Here is a 27800-nt window from a genome sequence, read left to right on the forward strand (position 1 = left end):
CAGAGAGTGTAAGTGAGCGTTACCCCTGGAGTATCGAGGATGGGGAGCAGAGAGTGTAAGTGAGCGTTACCCCTGGAGTATCGAGGATGGGGAGCAGAGAGTGTAAGTGAGCGTTACCCCTGGAGTATCGAGGATGGGGAGCAGAGAGTGTAAGTGAGCGTTACCCCTGGAGTATCGAGGATGGGGAGCAGAGAGTGTAAGTGAGCGTTACCCCTGGAGTATCGAGGATGGGGAGCAGAGAGTGTAAGTGAGCGTTACCCCTGGAGTATCGAGGATGGGGAGCAGAGAGTGTAAGTGAGCGTTACCCCTGGAGTATCGAGGATGGGGAGCAGAGAGTGTAAGTGAGCGTTACCCCTGGAGTATCGAGGATGGGGACCTGAGAGTGTTAGTGAGCGTTACCCCTGGAGTATCGAGGATGGGATCAGAGAGTGTAAGTGAGCGTTACCCCTGGTGTATCGAGGATGGGGACCTGAGAGTGTAAGTGAGCGTTACCCCTGGTTTATCGAGGATGGGGACCAGAGAGTGTAAGTGAGCGTTACCCCTAGCATGGAGGTAATAAGTTCTAGTCTTCCGTGTCAAATCCACCATAGTTCTACCCAGACCAACATTAAAGGAGAAATGTGATTTGTCCATTAAATAGAATCCACTTTTTTTATTTTAATAATCTAAATCTATTTTGTTTTTGAAACAAATCTACTTCAAATAAAACCGCTATCTGAATCAAATGACCAACGCCGAATCAGTGATATTTTCTGATAAAGTCATTACGTGAACAACACTGATAGCCGCTCATGCATCAGCAAATTAAAACAATCCACGATTCTAGGCATTTTGATGTTTCAGAAAGAGTCTTTAAATATCTCCATAGACTGACCCTTGTTGCCTTACAAGTGGGTCATAGCATTTAATTACTTATTCTCAGTATGTTACTGGCCAGGCATCACCTGTGTGGGTTACGTTGATCTGATGGCGAGTTTTAGTCTCCGAGCTTTGTCTGTCACCTTGGTGGTAACAGTTGTCTAATTCGAGTATGACACGGTTCACATCATACACGCGTTCTTATGATATAATGTGAATGTAATCGGTGCTCCTCTAAATTTACGTACCCGTCACTGTTTCTACAGAAATAACCCTAGTGTATATAAGCTTATTCAATAACTTAATACACAGAATATTAAAGAATTATGTAATCTTGGAAAGTATCTGATAGCGGCAAATAAGCGCCGATCAGATATATGACAGTTTGTATGTGTGTATTGTTCATTCTCCTGTGACCAATGTGGCTTTTTGTACATATGTAAATATCCTGTTTAATATATGTTTAGACTGATAAGTCGCAGAACTTGAACAGTAGTTTAGACTAATTCGATTTCCATCGTTTTGGTCCTTAGCATCACCGACGAGACAGCAGTGTTATTACCCCGGTCACACCGCAAGAACTTTGCTGGAGCGTTCCTGGAGCGGTGAAAAAATTTCATCACCGCTCGTTACCGCTCGTTACCGTTCACCAGAAGTTGGCCCCCGTTAAGGCAACGCCCGTGTTTTCGATTTTTTCCCCATTTTGTGCGCGGTGACGAGGGTTCCCTCTCCCTACCGTTCAAGGAACGCTCCAACAAAGCTCGGGCGGTGTGACCGGGCCTTTAAAGGTGCATCACATGTGTGTCGCGTTAATCTATGCAGACTCTAGGACTCTTAAGTTATTAAAAATCGTTGAACTGTTTTAACTTATTTGACCCTGTGATCTGCCAAAGCCATTCTTGTACAAAGTCTTTTGCCTCTTATCTCAACACGTTACTGGCCTAATATCAAGGCATTGTCAATTTTGGTTATTCAGAGGAAGCCATTAGAATTGAAATTAAAGTCGAGCAACCCGTCTGTATGTATAGGTAATACATAATATCACATGGTTAGGTACGATTTAGTAACAATGTGGAGGATATAGTGATACTGTTGTGCTTTCAAGCTATTCTACAAATGTGTGTAAATCAGTTGATGTCTTAGTGACAGTATTAAATGGTTCGATATTATGGGCTTGCATTGGAGCAATTAATGGGGTATTAGTTTAAATTTAGAAAAGAAAACAAAAACGTTTCCATTTTCAGCCAAAAATACCACTTCTGTAAATAAGGAAAAGGACTTTAAACGACATGCCATCTACCATCAGTATTTGGCTCTACGACTCTTTACCACACGGACTACATCCCCAAATCATACTTTGATTGGCCAAAGGAAGCTCCAGAGAAAACTCTGTTCTAATCCGACCCTGTTTACGGGAGATAGACTGGCTACCAGCCCCTAAAAAAAATATGAATTTCTCAACTGCATTTTACTACTAGCTTATCTCCCCCTAGTTTTGAGCGTACATCTAAGTGATCAAAATTATTAGAGTTAAACTTTTTTTCTAAATGATTCAATATTTTTAGAGACGGGGCCCCTCCCTATACGGAGGAGGTGATGAAAACATTACCTCCATTTTACCCTATTAGTCCCGCCGAATAGCAACTCAGTGTTGCTCTGATGGGTTTTCCCTCAATTCCAGTCTCCAAAGACAAATTTGTGATGCAATATCTAATATTCTTCTGTTCCTGTCTTCTTCACATGTCCATATCGGGTGTTGATACTGAGAAGTTTATAAACATTGTCAGCTATCCAGTCAGGATTCAGCAAGCCATGTGAGCTGGAGTGTCGCTGTTGTGCAACTGATGTATAGAATATTGTTTTTTCTTATTTTATATATATATTTTAAATATTTCAAAAATTAAATTATTTCAATAAGATTACTCTAAGAAAGTAACATGTAACAACATTTTTTCTGTGTTTGTTTTACTTAAGAGAGCCATTATGTTAGCTTATAGAAAAATGCAAAGAGTAGGCAGAACAGAACAGCGATTGACGTATCCTGAAATACTTTAAAACTCTGGAAACAGCTAAATACTACTGCCCATCAATCGTTAGACGTGTTGTGATATGTGTATCAGATTATTTTAGCTGTTAAATCATTCAAAGAAACTGTAGACTTGTAAAAGTCCCTTTGTTTCATGCATACTTCACGGTGCTAATTCCCTTCATAAATTGATGGCAATGTACTAAGCTAAGCGAGCAAACATCCGAATGGCGATAATACAAAACGTAACATCGACCAGAAATGCCATAGGCCTATAAATAACAACAACAACAACTTAAAAACATAAGTTATTTCATTATTCTATTTATAATGTTTTCTCGTGTTCCGGACTTTCCTTTTATAAACAACTTTTTATGCTCCCTCCACTCTACTTTTGCCATTTAGAAATTGTATCTGGTATTCTAACCCATACGAATCACCTCTATTTAACAGCAGACAATCACTTTATCAACGTATGTACAGCACATTAAAGGGGAGTAACTCCATTCTGACTGACGTTGTAACATTCCTGGTAGCTATGACTGTGTCCGTCACACACGTCATATTTGATGTTGATGGATTACTATTGGGTAAGTAGACACTTTGTAATTTGTGTATACATTATTAACATATATAGTCAAACCAACATGGCCTGTTGCGCTCATCTTGACACAGAATATGCAGGTTGGGAGATAGGTACGCCCATCAGTGAAGGTGTGGGAGACAGGTACGCCCATCAGTGAAGGTGTGGGAGACAGGTACGCCCATCAGTGAAGGTGTGGGAGACAGGTACGCCCAGCAGTGAAGGTGTACTGAGTACAGACACCCGGGACGTCAATGTTTCACTGAATGATAGATCTACTTATAATACATTGATGAGTGTTGACCTGCCTGCTATCAGTATGTAAGTCGGGGTTTAACAGGAAGGTAGTCTGCCCTTCCTACAGATCTTGGTAATTACTGACCGTGGTAGATAGGTTTGGGCGTCACATGTTGATATCTGCCCTAAATATCGTTATCTGTGTAACATTTGGCTTAATTGTATACTTCATGGTTTGTTGTATATAGATTAAACAGATGTTTCTTAGACTCACTGAGCGACAATCGTCTTGCTTCGGTGTGTTTGCAGTCATTCAAAATGGATATGTATTGGTCCATACTACTTTTTCTCAGTAATATTATTTTGTTATATGTCGCTTTTCTTGATCCAAAGATTTTTTCTTTCAAATATATATATAATTGATACTGTTTCATCGACAACATCCGCTATTAAAATCCATGACAAATCCAAATGAAGTCACGTCCTCATATCGAGAACTCAGATTGTGATGACAAAACACACGACACACATATGAGCATACAAAACATCAAAAAAAATATTTGAAGACAGGAAGTTAGTGATTTGATTGGTTTCAAGTACAGAAAACTGACCAATCGCTAAGCTGATACCTGTGCTTTGAGGATTACAAAGGAGCGACACCCTACTTCAAAACTGGTTAATTGCAAGGCATTATAAGTATTACTATCAACACTGTAGCATTATTTGATACCTCTACCTAATTTCTTGTTATGGTTCGGCCAACACGAGGGAGATGTAGAATTGTTTACGTCTGAAATGGAAATATTGTCATTCGCCAAATAGCATAAGTTGATATGGCTATTTAGGAATAACCAACGATAAAAACAAATCTTACTGTTGGACACTTCTCTTAGGCATGTTATTATTGATGTATGTATCTCCACCTCAACCAAAATATAGAATCACAATCTATCTTAATATTTAAACGAGCATGTTTGAGCCTGTTGACAGTCAATCTATTGATACAAATACACCTGTATAATCTATTGATATAAATACACCTGTATAATCTATTGATACAAATACACCTGTATAATCTATTGATACAAATACACCTGTATAATCTATTGATACAAATACACCTGTATAATCTATTGATACAAATACACCTGTATAATCTATTGATACAAATACACCTGTATAATCTATTGATACAAATACACCTGTATAATCTATTGATACAAATACACCTGTATAATCTATTGATACAAATACACCTGTATAATCTATTGATACAAATACACCTGTATAATCTATTGATACAAATACACCTGTATAATCTATTGATACAAATACACCTGTATAATCTATTGATACAAATACACCTGTATAATCTATTGATACAAATACACCTGTATAATCTATTGATACAAATACACCTGTATAATCTATTGATACAAATACACCTGTATAATCTATTGATACAAATACACCTGTATAATCTATTGATACAAATACACCTGTATAATCTATTGATACAAATACACCTGTATAATCTATTGATACAAATACACCTGTATAATCTATTGATACAAATACACCTGTATAATCTATTGATACAAATACACCTGTATAATCTATTGATACAAATACACCTGTATAATCTATTGATACAAATACACCTGTATAATCTATTGATACAAATACACCTGTATAATCTATTGATACAAATACACCTGTATAATCTATTGATACAAATACACCTGTATAATCTATTGATACAAATACACCTGTATAATCTATTGATACAAATACACCTGTATAATCTATTGATACAAATACACCTGTATAATCTATTGATACAAATACACCTGTATAATCTATTGATACAAATACACCTGTATAATCTATTGATACAAATACACCTGTATAATCTATTGATACAAATACACCTGTATAATCTATTGATACAAATACACCTGTATAATCTATTGATACAAATACACCTGTATAATCTATTGATACAAATACACCTGTATAATCTATTGATACAAATACACCTGTATAATCTATTGATACAAATACACCTGTATAATCTATTGATACAAATACACCTGTATAATCTATTGATACAAATACACCTGTATAATCTATTGATACAAATACACCTGTATAATCTATTGATACAAATACACCTGTATAATCTATTGATACAAATACACCTGTATAATCTATTGATACAAATACACCTGTATAATCTATTGATACAAATACACCTGTATAATCTATTGATACAAATACACCTGTATAATCTATTGATACAAATACACCTGTATAATCTATTGATACAAATACACCTGTATAATCTATTGATACAAATACACCTGTATAATCTATTGATACAAATACACCTGTATAATCTATTGATACAAATACACCTGTATAATCTATTGATACAAATACACCTGTATAATCTATTGATACAAATACACCTGTATAATCTATTGATACAAATACACCTGTATAATCTATTGATACAAATACACCTGTATAATCTATTGATACAAATACACCTGTATAATCTATTGATACAAATACACCTGTATAATCTATTGATACAAATACACCTGTATAATCTATTGATACAAATACACCTGTATAATCTATTGATACAAATACACCTGTATAATCTATTGATACAAATACACCTGTATAATCTATTGATACAAATACACCTGTATAATCTATTGATACAAATACACCTGTATAATCTATTGATACAAATACACCTGTATAATCTATTGATACAAATACACCTGTATAATCTATTGATACAAATACACCTGTATAATCTATTGATACAAATACACCTGTATAATCTATTGATACAAATACACCTGTATAATCTATTGATACAAATACACCTGTATAATCTATTGATACAAATACACCTGTATAATCTATTGATACAAATACACCTGTATAATCTATTGATACAAATACACCTGTATAATCTATTGATACAAATACACCTGTATAATCTATTGATACAAATACACCTGTATAATCTATTGATACAAATACACCTGTATAATCTATTGATACAAATACACCTGTATAATCTATTGATACAAATACACCTGTATAATCTATTGATACAAATACACCTGTATAATCTATTGATACAAATACACCTGTATAATCTATTGATACAAATACACCTGTATAATCTATTGATACAAATACACCTGTATAATCTATTGATACAAATACACCTGTATAATCTATTGATACAAATACACCTGTATAATCTATTGATACAAATACACCTGTATAATCTATTGATACAAATACACCTGTATAATCTATTGATACAAATACACCTGTATAATCTATTGATACAAATACACCTGTATAATCTATTGATACAAATACACCTGTATAATCTATTGATACAAATACACCTGTATAATCTATTGATACAAATACACCTGTATAATCTATTGATACAAATACACCTGTATAATCTATTGATACAAATACACCTGTATAATCTATTGATACAAATACACCTGTATAATCTATTGATACAAATACACCTGTATAATCTATTGATAAAAATGCACTTGTATAATCTATTGATACAAATACACATGTATAATCTATTGATACAAATACAGATGTAAAATGTATTGATACAAATACACCTGTATAATCTATTGATACAAATACACCTGTATAATCTATTGATACAAATACACCTGTATAATCTATTGATACAAATGCACCTGTATTATCTATTGATACAAATACACCTGTATAATCTATTGATACAAATACACCTGTATAATCTATTGATACAAATACACCTGTATAATCTATTGATACAAATAAACCTGTATAATCTATTGATACAAATAAACCTGTATAATCTATTGATACTGATACACCTGTATAATCTATTGATACAAATACACCTGTATAATCTATTGATACAAATACAGCTGTAAAATGTATTGATACAAATACACCTGTATAATCTATTGATACAAATACACTTGTATAATCTATTGATACAAATACACCTGTATAATCTATTGATACAAATACTCCTGCATAATCTATTGATACAAATCCACCTGTATAATCTATTGATTATACAGGTGTATTTGTATCGATAGATTATACAAGTGTATTTGTATCAATACATTTTACAGCTGTATTTGTATAAATAGATTATACAGGTGGATTAGTATCAATAGATTATACGGGTTTATTTGTATCAATAGATACTGATACACCTGTATAAGTTATTGATACAAATACAGGTGTATTTGTAGATTATACAGGAGTATTTGTATGAATAGATTATACAGGTGTAATAGTATCAATAGATTATACAGGAGTATTTGTACCAATAGATTATACAGGAGTATTTGTACCAATAGATTATACAGGAGTATTTGTACCAATAGATTATACAGGAGTATTATTATCAATAGATTATACAAGTGTATTTGTATCAATACATTTTACATCTGTATTTGTATTACAAGGAAATACAATGTTTCTAAACATATAAGCTTAGTATATTTGTCAAAGTGTGTTAGAATGGGAATAGTACGTTGTTTTGCGTGTCTATACTGCCGATTAGAACATGAAATTTGGTTTAAACTCTCGACCTATCGGTCTCGAGTTTAAACCCAAATTTCATGTTCTAATCGCCAGTATAGACACGAAAAACAACGTACTATTCCCATTCTAACACACTTTGACAAATATACTAAGCTTATATGTTTAGAAACATTGTATTTCCTTGTAAAAAAGTACGTAGTAAAATACTTTATGACCTGAACTGGCGACGTGTCATTCTGCAGCGGACTGACCAATAGGAAAGAAGCTTCCAAAAGTCGGTCATTTGGCCCCGCCCATACTGGCGAGCGCTCGATCTGTATGTTGACGAGGCGGAATATTTGGATTGTTCGTGAACGTCCTGTTACCAAAGTTTATACGACACATTTGGATTGATATTGACCAAGTTCTTACATTTCCATGTCAGTATGCATACGAATCTGTGCTTATCGACAAAATCGGTGATTATTTGTATAGATTTGTGAAGAGTTTTGTGAAAATGCATTACGACACATGTGAAATGTTTCATTTGATTTCGGATCTAAATAGATGCATTCACACGGATGTAACGAACGTTTCAGTAATAAATCGAGGTAAGAACAAGGAATGTGTACTGTTTATTTTTTAATTCATTTAACAAATACATTGGTCGTTTCTGTTCTGTTGCCTACTAGCCTCATCAGCGGGATTTCGCTAAGAGGCGAGCTTGACACCATATTGTTTTGGTTTGAAACGGGGTGTGGCTTAAGTGCGATGGGAGGAGCTTTACACAATTGATCATGATTCTATCGCAGATTAGAACATGGTCCGTATCCAATCAAAACACGTGTTGCAAACGAATCGTGTTAGAATTAGGGGATAGTACGATGTTTTGAGTGGCTACACTGGCGATTAGAACATGAAATTTGGGTTTAAACTCGAGACCGATAGGTCGAGAGTTTAAACCAAATTTCATGTTCTAATCGCCACTATAGACACGAAAAACAACGTACTACCCCCATTCTAACACACCTTAACAAATATACTACGTTAATATGTTTAGAAACATTGTATTTCCTTGTACAAAAGTACGTAGAAAGTACTTTGTGACCTGAACTGGCGACGTGTCATTCTGTAGCGGACTGACCAATAGGAAAGAAGGTTTTCAAAAGTCGGTCATTTGGCCCCGCCCATACTGGCGAGAGCTCCATCTCCATGTTGACGGGGCGGAATATTTGGATTGTTCGTGAACGTCCTCTTACCAAAGTTTATACGACACATTTGGAGTAATATTGACCAAGTTGTTACATTTCCATGTCAGTATGCATACCAATCTGTGCTTATCGACAAAATCGGTGATTATTTGTATAGATGTGTTAAGAGTTATGTGTAAATGCATACGACACATGTGAAATGTTTCATTTGATTTCGGATCTAAATAGATGCCTTCACACTGATGGAACGAACGTTTCAGTAATAAATGGAGGTAAGAACAAGGAATGTGTACTGTTTACTTTTTAATTCATTCAACAAATGCATTTCATCGGTCGTTTCTGTTCTGTTGCCTACTAGCCTTATCGGCGGGATTTCGCTAAGAGGCGAGCATGACGCCATATTGTTTTGGTTTGAAACGGGGCGTGGCTTAAGTGCGATGGGATGAGCTTAACACGATTGATCATGATTCTATCGCAGATTAGAACATTGTCCGTATCCAATCAAAACACGCGTTTCAAACGAATCGTGTTGGAATGATAATTGAATGCTATCAGCGCTAGTTTGTAATGCCTATTGTTTGAAGTCGGTGTAATTGTTATGTAGTGAGACTTGAATGCTATCAGCGCTAGTTTGTAATGCCTATTGTTTGAAGTCGGTGTAATTGTTATCTAGTGATACTTGAATGCTATCAGCGCTAGTTTGTAATTCCTATTGTTTGAGGTCGGTATAATTGCATGTTTTCAGACTCAGAACAACTGTATACTGTCATCAATGAAAAGATTGCGGAGGAATATGGCAGGGAGGTAACATTACAGGTCAAACGAAAAATAATGGGCAAGAAAGAAACGGAAGTCGCGCAAATTCTAATAGGTTTGTATTAAGTAGTATTATTGTACATAGCGTGCCTGTCTGACCCCGTTAATTCTCTATATAGAAAAATTGAAAAAAATAATTATAATCTCTACGGAAAATCAAATTTCAATTTTCCTTATTTCGAATTAATGATGGTTCACTAAACACAAAACAGACACACTGAAATCATTGTAGTTTCTTTTTTTTAAATCAGTAGCTGATAGATTGTTTTTCGTTGGTTTCTTATTTTCGTTAAGTTCGCAGTAAGATGTTTTCCGCGAACGATACTACCAACAAAATTAATAGTAAAACCCTTCCTCTCCTTAGAACTATGTGTTATGGTTACTTCATATAGACCTGAAACCCATGAAAAGGATCGCGTGAAGTTAACCATTTTTAAGCGTAACCACGAACAATAGGGACGGCAAAAATGTAACAGTGTTTCAATATTCATTAGTTTTATTATATATCATGCCATATTGAACTTGCACCAACACAGAACTTGTATATCTTATGATATTTGCTCTAAACAATCACTTGTTTCCTTCTTTAAAACAGACAACAACAAGAAAAACATCGAAATCGAGGCGGTTTAGGCGATATAACAGGAAATAAATGTGTATTTCATAAACGAATGTGTCAATGTTAAACACTGAATTTCTATATCGGAGAGTTAGAAGACAGTTTTATTATCATTGTGTATTTATTTTTATAGAGATATATTATTATCAATCTCAGTATTGTCCTACATCTTTACGTATATTGGCCTAATATCAACGCTTCGATACCATTTAAATTGATCATATTGCCTCGATATCAACATTTGGTCAAATTTGTTCCTAACATTGCCTCGATAGCAACATTTGGTCAAATTTGTTCCTTACATTGCCTCGATAGCAACATTTGGTCATATGTGTTCCTAACATTTTCTCGATAATAACATTTGATCATATTTGTTCCTAACATTGCCTAGATATCAACATTTGATCATATTTGTTCCCAACATTGCCTCGATATCAACATTTGGTAATATGTGTTCCTAACATTGCCTAGATATCGACATTTGACAATATATATTCCTAAGTTTGCCTCGATATCAACATTTGGTCATATTTGTTCCTACATGTAACATTGCCTCGATAACATCATTTGATCATATTCGTTCCTAATACTGCATCGACATCTTCGTTTGATTATATAGAAGTTACACATTTCGTATTACCCTGTCGTTAAACGGAAAACCTTACGATTGACTGGTGAGAAATATGAACTTATATAATTGATGTATGCAGATGGTTAATGAACAAGAATAATACGATTTATTTTTATTTTAGACGAACTGCAGCTTCCCATTACGGTAGCTGAATTCCTCTTAAATGACAGACAGCAGCAGGAGGTGTTGTTACCTACGGCGGAGCTACTGCCAGGTACAGTGATGTCCGTTGTATCAGACATACCACAAACTTCAAATTTCAAATTCCCCAAAGTGACGAGCTTTATTGAATGCATTGTGGACATTTCACAATTAGTTAACGAGAGTTAAATATGTGTTGATAAACAAAAAGAGTAGTAGAGTTTACCAATAAAACCTACAAAAGGTACATTTGTTAATGCTCGATTGTTACGTCATATTTTAAAGTCATAAGGACAACAAAATGGCCATAAATCACCCCTCAGCTAATGAGGTACTGAGACGGCCCTCCTACGTGTTCACAATGACATAACTTCTGCATTGGATAACAAGTGCAGAGCGGTGCTTGTCATGCTGGACTTGTCAGCTGCATTTGACGTCATCGATCATGGCATACTTTATAAACGTCTGGAGTGACTGATACCGCACTTTGCCGGATACAGTCTTATCTGGCTGAACGACGACAGTGTGTTGCCATCGGATCTGCCACCTCACATGACAAAGTACTAGATTCCGGGGTTCCTCAAAGGTCGGCGTTATGACCACGAAAATATTGCCTATTTGTCGTCGCCATAGCCTTCGCTATTATTACTATGCTGATGACACACACATTTACATGGTCATCAAACCACAGGACAGTTAGGATACAATTTCAGAAAATCTTGAAGCTAGTCTGACAGATATAAGTGCCAACATGCTAAAGCGTAATAAGGAAAAGACGGAACTGATCGTCTTTTCCCTAAAATGTCAGCAAACAATGGCTCTCCAGCTCAAGGTCGGTGACAGACCTATTGAGACTGTCCAAGCTGTTAAAAAGCTAGGGGTATACTTTGATAGTTCACTGAACATGCAGAAACAAGTGAACGTTATTGCCAAATCCTGTTACTACCCGATCAGGAACATCGGCTGTATCCGGCAGTTAATAACTGCAGATGCATGCAATATTTTGGTGCATTCACTTGCTACCTCTCGGTAGATTATCTGACAAACTAACTAGTCGTCTGCAGAAAGTACTGAACACTGCAGCACGGCTGGTTACTCGTACTCGAAAGAGAGAGCACATCACGCCTGTACTATATTCATTGCACTGGTTACCTGTACGATACTATTATGGTGTACACATGCAAGGCACTGAATGGAACAGCTCCCCAGTTCCTACAGGAGCTGTCTACCCTGTATCAGCCGTCACGATCACTGCGGTCGGAGTCAGAATCTTTGTTGTGTGTCCCAAAATCTCGTACTGCGACTTATGGACGGTGCTTTGGGAGGGTTACGGCCACGTTGTGGAATAGCTTACCATCTGCTATTAGAAAGCCAAATACCCTGGCAAAGTTCAAGAAGCACATCAAAACTCACCTGTTCAAATCTGCATTTTAGGCTCATTGCAAAGACGTCATGTAAATACCACCCTTTCTTTATTCATTTATGTGCACATTGCGATGATTATCTGCTTGCTTGATGTATAAAAGTGATTGTAAGTCTTTGTGTTTGTTTCACAATTATAACTAATACTATTATCCATATGTTGTAAAGCGCTTTAGAGTAATTTTACAAATTATATAGGGCGCTATATAAATGTTGTTTATTATTATTATTAACAGAATTGCTTACTAGCCAAAATGCAGATGTTTCTACAGTGTTTTTTAACTTACATGTAAAATCTATCTTGTATTAGTCAGAATATATATGTGTAACATATTGTAAATATTGATTATGTGTATGCATAATACATATATGTATGTGTTATACATGCAAATAATCGATATTTACTATCAGTGACACTTGGTCTGATTGTAATATATTATCGTAGAAACAGAGTTACAACATTTGTCGGAGGAATAATTAACAATTTATAAAGGACAAAAATACTTTCATCTGTTTGATTTCCCAAAATTTATTATGTGAATCTTCAAACGATATAAGTTATCTTAACACCTTCGAATCATTTCCCAGCCACATATTGCTCCAATCATATTTTCAAGGATTGCTTTATTAGAATTATAAGTTAATCTACTGAAAGCATGACTTAAAGTATGTATTTTTCTTAAATAATGTAATTTCTTCCTAGGCGCAGAAAAGTTGGTAAAACATCTCTATAAACATTGTGTCCCTATCGCCGTGGCAACAGGGTCTAGTAAGCGAAGTATCGAGCTGAAGACGACACGTCACAGACAACTGTTCAGTCACTTTCACCATTTTGTCTACAGTACTGACGATCCGGAAGTGGTGCATAGCAAACCGGCTCCAGATTGTTTCTTAATTGCGGCATCTCGATTTCCGGATAATCCGGAAACGTCCAGGGTACCAATTATCTTCTAACATCCCTACCACAAGTACTTCACTGCTAGTGTAAACCTTAAGTTTGACAGAGGTTTATTCTCCCACCCCTTCCTATCTAATTCTCACCTGGGTAATTTTCTTTATCAAACTTTCTGTCACATTATCAATGAAATTCCATTTGTTGAGTATTTTCATTGTTTAACGACCGTTAACTAACACTCGTCAGTAACGGCGATAGATTAAAGGGTCTATCTAGGAATCTAAGAGGTCAAAGTAACTTCCATTCTTCTGTGTTTATCAACTATTTGGATGTCGAAAGTTAAACAAGCCAGTTATACACTCTACATTCAAAAGACAACATTGTTTTATGTATCACCATATTAACCTCTGCAACCATTTATTTCGTCAAATCTTTATTTTTTTCCCAGTCTATAATTTATCGTTTTTCTGTTGCGGTCAGTGTTTGGTGTTGGAGGATGCCATTAACGGTGTGGTGGCGGCCCGGGCAGCAGGCATGCAATGTGTGTGGGTACCCGACCCGGAACAACCTCAGGACGGATACAGCGAGAAGGCCACACTCACACTCGAGTCACTTCTACAGTTTAAACCGGAACAGTTCGGACTACCCCCGTATGATATCTAATGGTAGAAAGAGAAGAGATATGGAGGAAGGCCTAACTCCGTCACTTCCATCTCGGATATTTCAGACTTCATCTCCATGATAGATATTAACAATTGTATTTCATTTAACTCTTTGTTTTGTTATAAGAAACTTCACACGGATGAACCATCCGGCCGCTTTTGTTGACACAGCCACAGGGAAATTTTCAACAGCTAAACCAATAGACTGTAATAATCTATCACAAATATAGTTTTACTCTTGATGCGGTCTTTCCGATGAGGGGAGTTATATGTCACAATAATTGACTGATTTCCCGCTTATTACAAACTCATATAAACGTAATTAAATAGAAGTGAACTAGTAATATGTAGTCACGTGCTTGTCCTCTAATTGAGGCACTTCAAGATCAAACTATCTCGATAATTTCAACCATTACTATGCAATAAGAGTAACGTATAGTGGTAATTGTGAAGATCAGTTCCACGGTTTGTTTATTCACAATCGATTGGAAATACTAAAAACCAGACCAGGGGAGATAGAAGGTAATGTTCTCGTTCGCTGAATGAATGTTTTAAGTTTTCTACAATACGTCATGGTCCGTGTGCCTTTCTTTGTTCATCCTACACGGTTGTTACAATGATGTATCATACGGGAGAGATGGGTTACTGGACGAATCGATCTCCTAATCTGCATTAAACCAAGAAAATCGATATCCACATTTCTGTTCGAATATATTTAAGATTTTATTTATTTAACGTTTTGTGTTTTGTAGTTTTCTCACTATTTTTGTCCTTAAGAACATCCTCTATAATAACTGATCAATGACAGTGTAGTTCTTTGTTTGTACATTGAGACGCTCTGTTGATTGTGTGTATCTCCTGGGCCGCTCCGATGTGTCCTTGTTCATTGTGAACCCCTAAAACAAGGGTATGTTTCTGCCACTTTTCAACGAACATTTCAAATTGTTCTGAAAAGATTTGTCGACACTTGCCTGTATCGTAATCTATAATAAGCCGTAAAGCAATAAAATGTAAAGTCATCTCTTTCATGATTCCTTGCTACGAATAATAATGTACTAACAATAGAGTGCCAAACAAACCGACACACTACCTCAGGGTAATGATAATGTTATATTTGTTGTCTGGGAAAGCTTTAGAACTTTAATTAGGGTTTAAACTTCAATGCACGTGTATATATAATTTAATATGATACTTGATATTGTAAACGAAATAGATCACCAACTGCCCTCCATTTTTGTCGAAAATACCATGAACGTTTTTAACGAATTCGGTTGGTTTTTGAATGAAGTGCTGATAAATATAATAAGAAATATGATAACCGGTTGGTACCACTGTGTTCTCCCTTCTATATAGAAGATACAACAGTTCTTCTGGCCTAGAGTAACCTCCCTTGTAATTGTTGTCACACTTGTTATGATGATATACACTTATAATTTCTATATGACAACATTTATTAAGTTTGGGCTTTGTAATGGTCCAGAGTTCAATCTTTGCTAAAAAAAATCATTTCAATATTCTAACAACTATGATTCTGTAAACTGTATCGTAGCGTATACTTATTATGGAATGCTTCTTTTCAAAAGGACCTAAACAAATATATAACAATGACGACAATGGTCATATTATAGTCTATCTGTTGGTTCTCGTCACTTTCAGTGGATAGACTATGATGTGTTTATTGTATTTCTATAAAACGACGTAATAAGACACAAGAACATAAATACAATTTTAATCGTCTTATTTATGAATGAATGAGCAGTTTTCAACCTGAATTGCGCCAATGTTATATAAATGAAATTTAAAGAAACCATCAAGATTGAACTTAAGCCCAGGTTGTCAGCCGACCTGGTATACGTATTAAATCGTAGGTATTGCACCGTCTACGATTCTAACTCTATCTGAAGTCCCAGGTAATGTTTTGAGTTACCTCAATGAACGTGGTAACACATTACGTTATGACGCCATATCTTATATGAATCAATTCATGCATTTTGTAAAGCTAGTATTTATATATATAAATTGTATATATTTGTTTTGTATATATTTTGATGTTAATAAAAGATAATGAAATAGAATGGATATCAAACTTTTGGGAATTTTTATTCTTTTAAGTTATCTCGTAAAGTCATTCATATATGTATATAAGAAAACAAAGTCGTACTCGAACGTGGAAGTTATAATCAGCGGTCTGTCGTCTAGGCTTTTCCTCCCTGTTTTTAAGTCCGATTACATGATGAAACAAGAGGTTGCGCTATATTTTGTATTATTCTCTGATTTGCTGCTGTTAACAGGTATATTCCTGAAGATGTTGGGCGGATCAGCGGTCAACCATTGGTAACAATACCACAGCAACATCTCATTTGCGTGTGGACCAAGCGTCACTACGGCATCGCCACTATTTGAACACGTGATCTCCGATAACAACAAGGCACATTATAAGATATTAACATAATATGTTTGCTGAAGACGATTCTAAAACATAATCAATTGATACAAGGAATACGCAATATCAATTTCTAAGAATTAAAAAAAATAGCATATAATATACATTGTCATTCTCTTATCATTAAAATTTTCAAGCAAATTAATATTTGTTCCCCTTATTATCACACTTGCGAATTACTGCTCTATCATATACCTCTATCATATATCTCTCTATACACTTTATGATGCAAAATAAAACAAGTTTCACGCTTAAAACATCTAGTTTTTTAAAATGCGAATTTGTTCAAAATATGTTTTATTGTTTCCTTTCAATTAAAGGAGTGATAGCGTTTTCTGATATCTTTATTATATTGGTACATGAGCAAGATATACACTTCAATAAATATATGTTTATGATTATGATTACGTTTATGTTTATGATTGATAATTCAAGCTTAATTAAACATTTTCATCCGAGTGTTTGTGGACTCTTTGTTGGGTTTTCCGAATACGTATTTACTCATAAACGGTGTATCCCGTGACCCCATCTCTCTCTGAACAAGATTAATCGGAGACGGAAATGACATGTGTTCCACGTGACCTGTCAGTGGTGCCGCCTGGTGGTGAGACAGGTAGTGAGTCTGAGATTGTTCTGCCACGGGTCCTAACCACGATGGTGGATAGTAGGAATAGTCTCCAGCCAGAAGGGACCAGGGTTGCCATGCTCCCTCCTTATTAGGAAGATTCTCTGTTGACGGGGCAGGTGGCAATTGGGTAACGGGTTCGGTCTTAGTGGCAGAGAAATCGTCTGTAACATAGTTAAGCATGTTAACGTTATAAAATATTCTTAATTCCAATACTTCAACGTGTTTCATTCGCGGTGTCGCCTATACGGACGCTGTCAATAATCTATTAAGACATGCTATACCATGTATCTTGATGAAAGTCAAACACTTGATACAGCAAAAAGATAGCTACAGGACAACAGCTAAAGACACTCACACATCTACTTATAGTTCAAATGTTTATTATAATTGAGGTTTTATCAATAAATTTTCAGAATCACCACTTCCCTTGCTTACTATATTAAGTGGACCCTTCCCTGTGTATTTGGATATATTGGCAGAGACTTTCAAAAAATGAACAGTGGTATAATTAGTTAATTTGCTTCAAAATGGCCGATTGTCAATGTTTATAAAGTACAACAGACGATAGTCACGCATTATTATATGACAAATGCGCGTTTACATCTCTCTTTGTTATTTGAAAATTCATATTTGCGTACCTTATTCATCAAAGATTACGAACTTAACACCTACTTCTAAATTCGTGATGTTGCTGGAAATGACCCTTAACGCTCCTGGTAATTTCCTTGTCATTATGTTGTTAAACTACATGCACTACTGCATTAAAGCAGATTTAATAGCATAATTCCGGGGCCTTATTCAAATTCTGTCACGCTTAACAACAATTCTTTGTGCCATTTTGAACGGGCTTCTGAATCCAATATTCTACCGATTTCTGCTATTATTTGCAAGATTGCTTGCATAAATGTTTTTAATTGTGAAGGTAAATAAATACCTTAGTATATGTAGCATATCCGATCAGAAAGTATGCGTCTGTGAAAGAAGCGAATAGAAACGACCAGTCTGATTGGTCAATACTAAATGTAATCACACTGTAAATAGATATTTCTGATATCTTTTACAGCGTGAAAGATAACAATGTTAAGTTGAAAGACTTTGATACCTCACCAGCAAAGGGGTAATGAAACAAATATTGTGATTTGGTAGACGACCGGAAATAATGTTGTCAGAATTCCACCTGTAACTCACCCTCAGGACATATATCGACCTTTGGAGCAACGCCCTTTCTCCACTTAGCGCGTCTGTTCTGAAACCAGATCTGCAGACATAAAATAAAAACATAATCAAACACATGCTACAGTTAAACTGTTAACAGTGTCACTACATTCCGATATTTGGACAAAAAGGTTAGATTGACGCTCGAACTGGGAATAAAAGACACTGAATCAACTGAAATGTCGGTATATATTGAGGAAACATACAAAATGTTTGACTGGAAATAATATCAATCAGATTTGTGAAGGCTCTAGTCAGTAATCACGTGACATATCCGACCCAATAGAAATACGAGAGTCTACGCAGATGTAGTAACAAATAGGTTTCCATAATTATTAACAATCACACGAAATCAATTTGAATACAAATTACAAATTAGCGCGTGTCATGAACACGTTATTTTTTTACGTTAATAAAATAATTGTTTATAACATGCATTTATCCATTAATCAAACTATTTGTCGTTAATCTGTGCTAATGCTGGGCTAAAAAGGAGAAATCCTTTCATATTAATAGAGGCTAACCATAATAATATTGGCTATAGAGATATAATAATGATAATAATATACAACATTTATATAGCGCCCTATATAATTTGTAAAATTACTCTAAGGCGCTTTACAACATACGGATAATAGTCATGGTTATAATTGTGAAAACAAAAAAACAAAGGCTTGCAATCACTTTCATACATTTAAAAAGCAATGTGCACATACTTAAACAAATAAAAGGGTGGTATGTACATGACGTCTTTGCAAAGATTCTAAAATGCAAGCGTGAAGAGGTGAGTTTTTATGTCCCTCTTGAACTTGGCCAGGGTATTTGACTTCCTGATAACAGATGGTAAATTATTCCACAACGTAGCCGAAACCATCCCAAAGCATCTGTTTCCGTAGGTCACAGTACGAGATTTTTGGACACACAACAAAGATTCTGACTCCGACCGCAGTGATCTTGACGGCTGATACAGGGTAACAAGCTCCTGTTGGTACTGAGGAGCTGTTCCATTCAGTGCCTTGTATGTGTATACCAGAATTTTGTACTGCGACCTGTATCGTACAGGTAACCAGTGCAACGAATAAAGCGCAGGGGTGCTGTGCTCTCTCTTTCGAGTACGAGTAACTAGCCGTGCTGCAGTGTTTTGGACCCTCAGCAGACGACTAGTTAATTTGTCAGATATACCACAGAGCAGGACGTTACCATAATCCAACCGAGAGGTAACAAGTGAATGCACCAAAATCTTGCATGCATCTGCAGTTAGAAACTGCCGAATACAGCCGATGTTCCTGATCTGGTAGTAACAGGATTTGGCAATAGCGTTCACTTGTTTCTCCGTGTTCAGAGAACTGTCAAAGAATAACCCTAGGTTTTTAACAGCTGGAACAGTCTCAATAGTTCTGGCACTAACCTTGAGCTGGTGAGCCATTGTGTGCTGCCACTTTGGGGAAAAAGACGATTAGTTCCGTCTTTTCCTGATTAAGTTTAAGCATGTTGGCGTTCATTCAGATACTGCTATCTGTCAGACAAGCTTCCAGACTTTCTGAGACTGTATTCCAAATGTCCTGTGGTTTAATGACCATGTATATTGGATGACAAACATATTCCTACATCCTCATTGGTTGGGTCAGAATCACATGGAAGTCGGTAGTGTGTGACGTTGTCTCGGTGTAACTATTTTTAGTAACAGCAGGTTAACATTCACTGTGTTATGACTTCAGTTTATTTGTGACGTCACACTGTTCCTTGCCAAATACAGTACATTCCTCTGTACGCTTTTCGTACGCTTTGTTTTGTTTTATAGCCACATTATATAGTATCTAATACAACAATTAAGGACTTTATTTATAAATAACAAACCTGAACTCTGGATTCATTTAAAGCCAGTTTCTGCGCCAAATCCTCCCGGGTGACGACGTCTGGGTAGGGTGCTCGTCGGAAAGCCTTCTCCATTTCTTTCAGTTGGAATGGAGAAAATGTTGTTCTAGAACAAAATGAAAAATAACACATTAAATAGATTAAATCTATTAACAGAGAACAGCTGTGTTTGAGTTTCCGTGACTGGAGCAGAACAGACACAGGCAACGTGTGTACCTTTGGTAAGATACATAAGATGTACATAATTGAGAGAATGGTTACATTCAGACGTATATGTTAACTTTTAAACTAGCGGAGGCCGATTTACATGTCCCGTTAACTGCCGGGCATTCAGTAGAGGCTGTTTCTAAGTTTTACTCATTTGACCCCTATAGACAAAATAAGTATCCTTGCCATTATCACAACAAGTGTGATAGCTCTTCATACTAACATCATGACTTTCTGACTCTTTTTTATTCAGATAAAATGTCCTTTTACGATTTTAACACGTTTGAAAAACCTTGAAAATCAATAAAGGTCATTCAATTGAACAAACTGAACCCTCACTCTCAGCATGCTACTGGAACAGAATAGACACATACAAAATGTATATCTTTGACTTAGGTGATATATGCAGTACACGTGTAAAGTAAGTGTCCTTGGTGCGCTGCTTGTTAAATGAAACTGGTTCGGCCTTAAAGCAAATTACTGTTGACGCGAAGTTAAACTGTGTGCTGACCTGTGTCGAGGTGTTCGCCCCTTACTGACCTGTGTCGACGTTTCCGCACCTGATAGACATGTGTCGAGGTTTCCGCCCCTTACTGACCCATGTCGATGTTTCCGCCCCTTACTGACCCATGTCGAGGTTTCCGACCTTAACTGACCTGTATCGACGTTTCCGACCCTTACTGACCTGTGTCGAAGTTTCCGCCCCTTACTGACCCATGTCGATGTTTCCGCCCCTTACTGACCCATGTCGAGGTTTCCGCCCCTTAATGACCTGGGTCGAGGTTTCCGCCCCTTACTAACCTGTGTCGAGGTTTCCTCCCCTTACTGACCTGTGTCGAGGTTACCGCCCCTTACTGACCCATGTCGAGGTTTCCGCCCCTTACTGACCTGTGTCGAGGTTTCCGCCCCTTACTGACCTGTGTCGAGGTTACCGCCCCTTAATGACCCATGTCGAGGTTTCCGACCCTCATTGACCTGTGTCGAGGTTTCCGCCCCTTACTGACCTGTGTCGAGGTTTCCGACCCTTACTGACCCATGTCGATGTTTGCGCCCCTTACTGACCCATGTCGAGGTTTCCGCCCCTCACTGACCTGTGTCGAGGTTTCCGCCCCTTACTGACCTGTGTCGAGGTTTCCGACCCTTACTGACCTGTGTCGAGGTTTCCTCCCCTTACTGACCTGTGTCGAGGTTATCGACCCTTACTTACCTGTATCGAGGTTTCCGACCCTTACTGACCCATGCCGATGTTTCCGCCCCTAACTGACCTATGTCGAGGTTTCCGCCCCTTACTGACCTGTGTCGAGGTTTCCGCCCCTTACTAACCTGTGTCGAGGTTTCCGCCCCTTGCTGACCAGAGTACCAGGCAGATCTTCCGGGATGTCATTCTTCTTTAGAACCATAGCATGTAGTCTCTGTAAACTCCTCACAGCTAAAAATTTAAAAGTTATATATTCACAAAAGCTTTTTGTATATTATCCTCCTGGTCAGCTTTTTTATATCTATACATAAAAAAGAGTTGTATGCAGAAAAAATACCTTACTTAAAAATACTTTTGCTATTAAAGAGGATGAAATTATACAAAAAAAAACACCATTTGTATTCAAAATCTTGCTATAATCCGACGCATAGTCAAATTATAGCATATGATATAACGTCCACTGGAACGTAATAAGTAAGACTGAAATGACGTCATGATTTCAATAACATCAACATTTTACTTTATACACAAGCAATGTGCGAATTTAATGTGTCACAACGTTCCACTTGTCTCTTTGTCAAGTTCTGGGGGCCAGTTGACTTTGAGGCGTGGCGACACATTTAATACGTACATTGCTTGTGTTACAAATAATAGTGTGATACGTATTACATATTACGTAACAATAATTGATGGAGGATATTAGAGCCCGGATTTCAAATTGAGGAACAAAATGGGGGTCCTTTTTGTTTATATTTTCTTAAAATGACTATTGAGAAAGGAATTTTGTTACCAGAATTAATCTTATAGACTTTTCATTTTTATTTAATCGGCTGAAGCTCACTTGTTCAGAAATATGAGTAATGAAATTTTGTTTGAGTGCAACTTTTGCCCTAAAACATTACAACGGATTACCAGAGTTTTAATACAATTGTAATTTAACTACAACAAATCTTATTTATCTATATCTATAAAAGAACAACTACAATGTCCCCGTCAATCTTTGTGTAACATAATGACAAAACAGGTTCAGTTTTATAAAGTGGTCAGTTTACTATCCAGGCAATAGAGCATTACTATTTGTTTGAACACTACCTCTGATCTTTTGATCGATGAATTGGTTGCATATGAATATGAAAACATAGCATTGCTATTGCGGCGTCAGACAGCAGCAGACTTTGACGTTGCTTAAACAGTAGAGTGTGTAATAGAAATCACGTCACCAGATATAGTACTAACGGTAAACTGGCATATCTAACCGTTTTTGTTATTATTAACACTCGTGTAACATTGATAATGAACCTACATGGGGGAAAAGTAAAAGTAAGAACTGTTACGAGGATAAAACAGCTAGTGAGTTCGTTATCAACAAGTAAACATTTCTCCTAATTCAGTACATCCTTATGACAACCAATAAGAGTTTCTATGAGACGTTTCTATGACTAGTACGGTATGTACTCTGTAACCTTCCTCAGACAAATGACCAGTGAGGCGTAGGTGTACACTGTGTACGAGTACAGGTACCGAGACCACAACACCAGCATTGATGGAGCCACCGTATAAATGATAATAATAATAATAAGCCACCGAGGCCTACTGTTGACCACACTGGGTTCATTGGTTACAATGTACCATGTCAAGAACTAGAAACATCTAGCGGAAGTTATGTCTACCATCATAATTCAGGAAGACGAAAAATTCATTTCACATGATGTTGTCTCTTTTTACCAACACACCCATTGACGGTGCATTCAGGAACGTTTAGTGGTGGGTTCGGTATCCCAGGGCTTGCTCCAAATGTCGTGATTTAAGTGACAAGTATCGACTGCTGACCGACCACTGGGTTTCCAAATATGTCTGGTGAGATCACTATGGCAGTCATATAGGGAGGTATGACATTTTTTTGTGCGACTGAAGGTCGTATTTGTTATGATGTGGTTTTGTTGTCACTGACCCATTTAACCTAGCTACGAGGACGTAGCGTTACTTGAATTTGACCTAGATTTACATCGCGGGTGTCAACGATAGGGCTGAAGACGCTTACCCTTCGGTCAAACCTTGTCTACAGCCCATCGACAACCTTGGTCATTTCGGGCCAGAAAATAAATCACTATGGGCAAACCATTTGCGGAATCAAAATTAAACACATTAGCGATAACCTTAATATTTAATATTACAATACAGAGCTACAAACAAACTTGATAGTGTTACCACTGACCTTAATGTTCCTGTCAATGTAAATATTACAGAACAGAGCTACAAACGAACTTGATAGCGTTACCACTGACCATGATTATCCTGTCATAGTAAATATTACATAACAGAACTACAAACAAACTTGATATTGTGACCACTGACCATGATTCTCCTGTAGTAAATATTACATAACAGAACTACACATAAACTTGATAGTGTTACCACTGACCGTGATTCTCCTGTCATAGGAAATATTACATAACAGAACTACACACAAACTTGATAGTGTTACCACTGACCGTGATCCTCCTGTCATAGTAAATATAACATAACAGAACTACACACAAACTTGATAGTGTTACCACTGACCGTGATTCTCCTGTCATAGTAAATATTACATAACAGAACTACACACAAACTTGATAGTGTTACCACTGACCATGATTCTCCTGTCATAATAAATATTACATAACAGAACTACATACAAACTTGATAGTGTTACCACTGACCTTAATGTTCCTGTCAATGTAAATATTACAGAACAGAACTACACACAAACTTGATAGTGTTACCACTGACCATGATTCTCCTGTCGTAGTAAATATTACATAACAGAACTACACATAAACTTGATAGTGTTACCACCGACCATGATTCTCCTGTCATAGTAAATATTACATAACAGAACTACACACGAACTTGATAGTGTTACCACTGACCATAATTCTCCTGTCATAGTAAATATTACATAACAGAACTACACACAAACTTGATAGTGTTACCACTGACCATGATTCTCATGTCATAGTAAATATTACATAACAGAACTACACACGAACTTGATAGTGGTACCACTGACCATAATTCTCCTGTCATAGTAAATGTTACATAACAGAACTACACACAAACTTGATAGTGTTACCACTGACCATGATTCTCCTGTCGTAGTAAATATTACATAACAGAACTACACATAAACTTGATAGTGTTACCACCGACCATGATTCTCCTGTCATAGTAAATATTACATAACAGAACTATATACAAACTTGATAGTTTTACCACTGACAATGATTCTCCTGTCATAGTAAATATTACATAACAGAACTGCATACAAACTTGATAGTGTTACCACTGACCATGATTATGCTGTCATAGTAAATATTACATAACAGAACTACATACAAACTTGATAGTGTTACCACTGATTATGAATCTCCTGTCATAGTAAATATTACATAACAGAATTACACACAAACTTGATAGTGTTACCACTGACCATGATTCCCCTGTCATAGTAAATATTACATAACAGAACTACATACAAACTTGATAGTGTTACCACTGACTATGAATCTCCTGTCATAGTAAATATTACATAACAGAACTACACACAAACTTGATAGTGTGACCACTGACCATGACTCTCATGTCATAGTAAATATTACATAACAGAACTACAAACAAACTTGATAGTGTGACCACTGACCATGATTCTCCTGTCATAGTAAATATTACATAACAGAACTACACACAAACTTGATAGTGTTACCACTGACCATGATTCTCCAGTCATAGTAAATATTACATAACAGAACTACACACACGCTCGATAGTGTTACCACTGACCATGATTCTCCTGTCATAGTAAATATTACATAACAGAACTACATACAAACTTGATAGTGTTACCACTGACCATGATTCTCCAGTCATAGTAAACATTACATAACAGAACTACACACACGCTCGATAGTGCTACCACTGACCATGATTCTCCTGTCATAGTAAATATAGTGTTACCACTGACCATGATTCTCCTGTCGTAGTAAATATTACATAACAGAACTACACACACCCTCGATAGTGTTACCACTGACCATGATTCTCCTGTCATAGTAAATTTTACATAAAAGAACTACACACACACTCGATAGTGTTACCACTGACCATGATTCTCCTGTTATAGTAAATATTACATAACAGAACAACACACACACACGATAGTGTTACCACTGACCATGATTCTCCTGTCATAGTAAATATTACATAACAGAACTACACACAAACTCGATAGTGTTACCACTGGCCATGATTCTCCTGTCATAGTAAATATTAAATAACAGAGCTATATACAAACTTGATAGTTCTACCACTGACCATGATTCTCCTGTCATAGAAAATATTACATAACAGAACTACACACAAACTTGATAGTGTTACCACTGACCATGATTCTCATGTTATAGTAAATATTACATAACAGAACTACATACAAACTTGATAGTGTTACCACTGACAGAACTACACACAAACTTGATAGTGTTACCACTGACCATGATTCTCATGTTATAGTAAATATTACATAACAGAACTACACACAAACTCGATAGTGTTACCACTGACCATGATTCTCCTGTTATAGGAAATATTACATAACAGAACAACACACACACACGATAGTGTTACCACTTACCATGATTCTCCTGTCATAGTAAATATTACATAACAGAACTATATACAATCCTGATAGTTTTACCACTGACCATGATTCTCCTGTCATAGAAAATATTACATAACAGAACTACACACAAACTTGATAGTGTTACCACTGACCTGAATTTTCCTGGTTGTCCTGTTCTACTTTCATTGTATACGGTCTCCAAAATCGCAGACGTCAAATTCCAAAGCAATTTTATACCAGCTTTAAATCAAGAGTTTTAAATATTACTTTGAAATCAACATGTAAATTAAGTATTATTTGGTAGAGATACGCATGTGATCGTTCCGAAATAAATTTTGAAATATTTTGGAAAAGGGCTTTATATAGCCCATGTAATTTCTACAACAATCGACAGCCTATGATCCTAGCATTAATAGCCAATTACCGCCAGTAAACCCAGTACAAGAACCTCACAGCGGTCTGTAGGGGCGGTAATCACCACTAAGTGAGCCGTCAAATTGCTCATTGTGTCTCCGTTATGGCGCTGTCATGTTTATCCATTCGGGGCCGTATTTCATTTAATAAGGGTGATGACGGACTTGATTTTGTTAAACTATTAGTTATCACTTAACAGAACCAATATAGTCCTCCGCTCTATCCTGTGCCGTGCTACTAAATAATATGCCACGCCCACAATACGACTAGACATGTAATTAACGCGGGGTATTTGTAATATTAAGTTATACTGTAAGTGAGCCCAACGTGTGCCGATTCTTCTGCACCTACGTAACATCCCCACCCATTCAAATGACTCGATCAACCTCATGTTCTACTTAACGATTTGTTTTTTGATATGTTGGCAAATGTTCGTTACTTCGTTAAATAGAAATATAGAATAGGAATT

The 27800-nt window shown here is 36.3% G+C and overlaps 2 protein-coding genes across 3 annotated transcripts; one reads left to right on the forward strand and one right to left on the reverse strand.

Annotated features, from left to right (window-relative positions):
- The first annotated feature begins 3367 nt into the window (after positions 1 to 3367).
- Positions 3368 to 17282, forward strand: LOC110462220 (pseudouridine-5'-phosphatase-like). 2 transcript variants are annotated; one of them, XM_021516085.1, is made up of 5 exons: positions 3368 to 3474; positions 10254 to 10379; positions 11696 to 11788; positions 13841 to 14073; positions 14513 to 17282. In XM_021516085.1, the coding sequence occupies exons 1-5, from the start codon at positions 3423 to 3425 to the stop codon at positions 14693 to 14695; spliced, it is 687 nt and encodes a 228-aa protein (XP_021371760.1). In that variant the 5' UTR covers positions 3368 to 3422; the 3' UTR covers positions 14696 to 17282. The 2 variants fall into 2 exon arrangements, with proteins under 2 accessions (XP_021371760.1, XP_021371761.1); XM_021516086.1 differs by lacking the exon at positions 10254 to 10379 and having other exon boundaries at positions 3373 to 3474.
- A 78-nt stretch (positions 17283 to 17360) lies between these two features.
- Positions 17361 to 27390, reverse strand: LOC110462221 (retina and anterior neural fold homeobox protein 2-like). Its single transcript, XM_021516087.1, has 5 exons — positions 27070 to 27390; positions 22386 to 22491; positions 20838 to 20961; positions 18954 to 19023; positions 17361 to 17926 (listed from the first exon to the last, which is right to left on the reverse strand). The coding sequence occupies exons 1-5, from the start codon at positions 27101 to 27103 to the stop codon at positions 17574 to 17576; spliced, it is 687 nt and encodes a 228-aa protein (XP_021371762.1). The 5' UTR covers positions 27104 to 27390; the 3' UTR covers positions 17361 to 17573.
- Positions 27391 to 27800: the final 410 nt, after the last annotated feature.

The sequence above is a fragment of the Mizuhopecten yessoensis genome, unplaced genomic scaffold (assembly GCF_002113885.1).
Source record: "Mizuhopecten yessoensis strain PY_sf001 unplaced genomic scaffold, ASM211388v2 scaffold10763, whole genome shotgun sequence".
In the NCBI taxonomy this organism is placed as follows: Eukaryota; Metazoa; Mollusca; class Bivalvia; order Pectinida; family Pectinidae; genus Mizuhopecten; species Mizuhopecten yessoensis.

Coding starts and splice junctions, on each gene's coding strand:
- LOC110462220 (XM_021516085.1), top strand. CDS start 3,423: ATGACTGTGTCCGTCACACACGTCATATTTGATGTTGATGGATTACTA. Junction 3,475..10,253: donor TGTTGATGGATTACTATTGG/GTAAGTAGACAC, acceptor GCATGTTTTCAG/ACTCAGAACAACTGTATACT. Junction 11,789..13,840: donor TACGGCGGAGCTACTGCCAG/GTACAGTGATGT, acceptor ATTTCTTCCTAG/GCGCAGAAAAGTTGGTAAAA.
- LOC110462221 (XM_021516087.1), bottom strand. CDS start 27,103: ATGAAAGTAGAACAGGACAACCAGGAAAATTCAG. Junction 20,962..22,385: donor GGGCGGAAACCTCGACACAG/GTTAGTAAGGGG, acceptor ATTTTGTTCTAG/AACAACATTTTCTCCATTCC. Junction 17,927..18,953: donor GGTCGATATATGTCCTGAGG/GTGAGTTACAGG, acceptor ACTATGTTACAG/ACGATTTCTCTGCCACTAAG.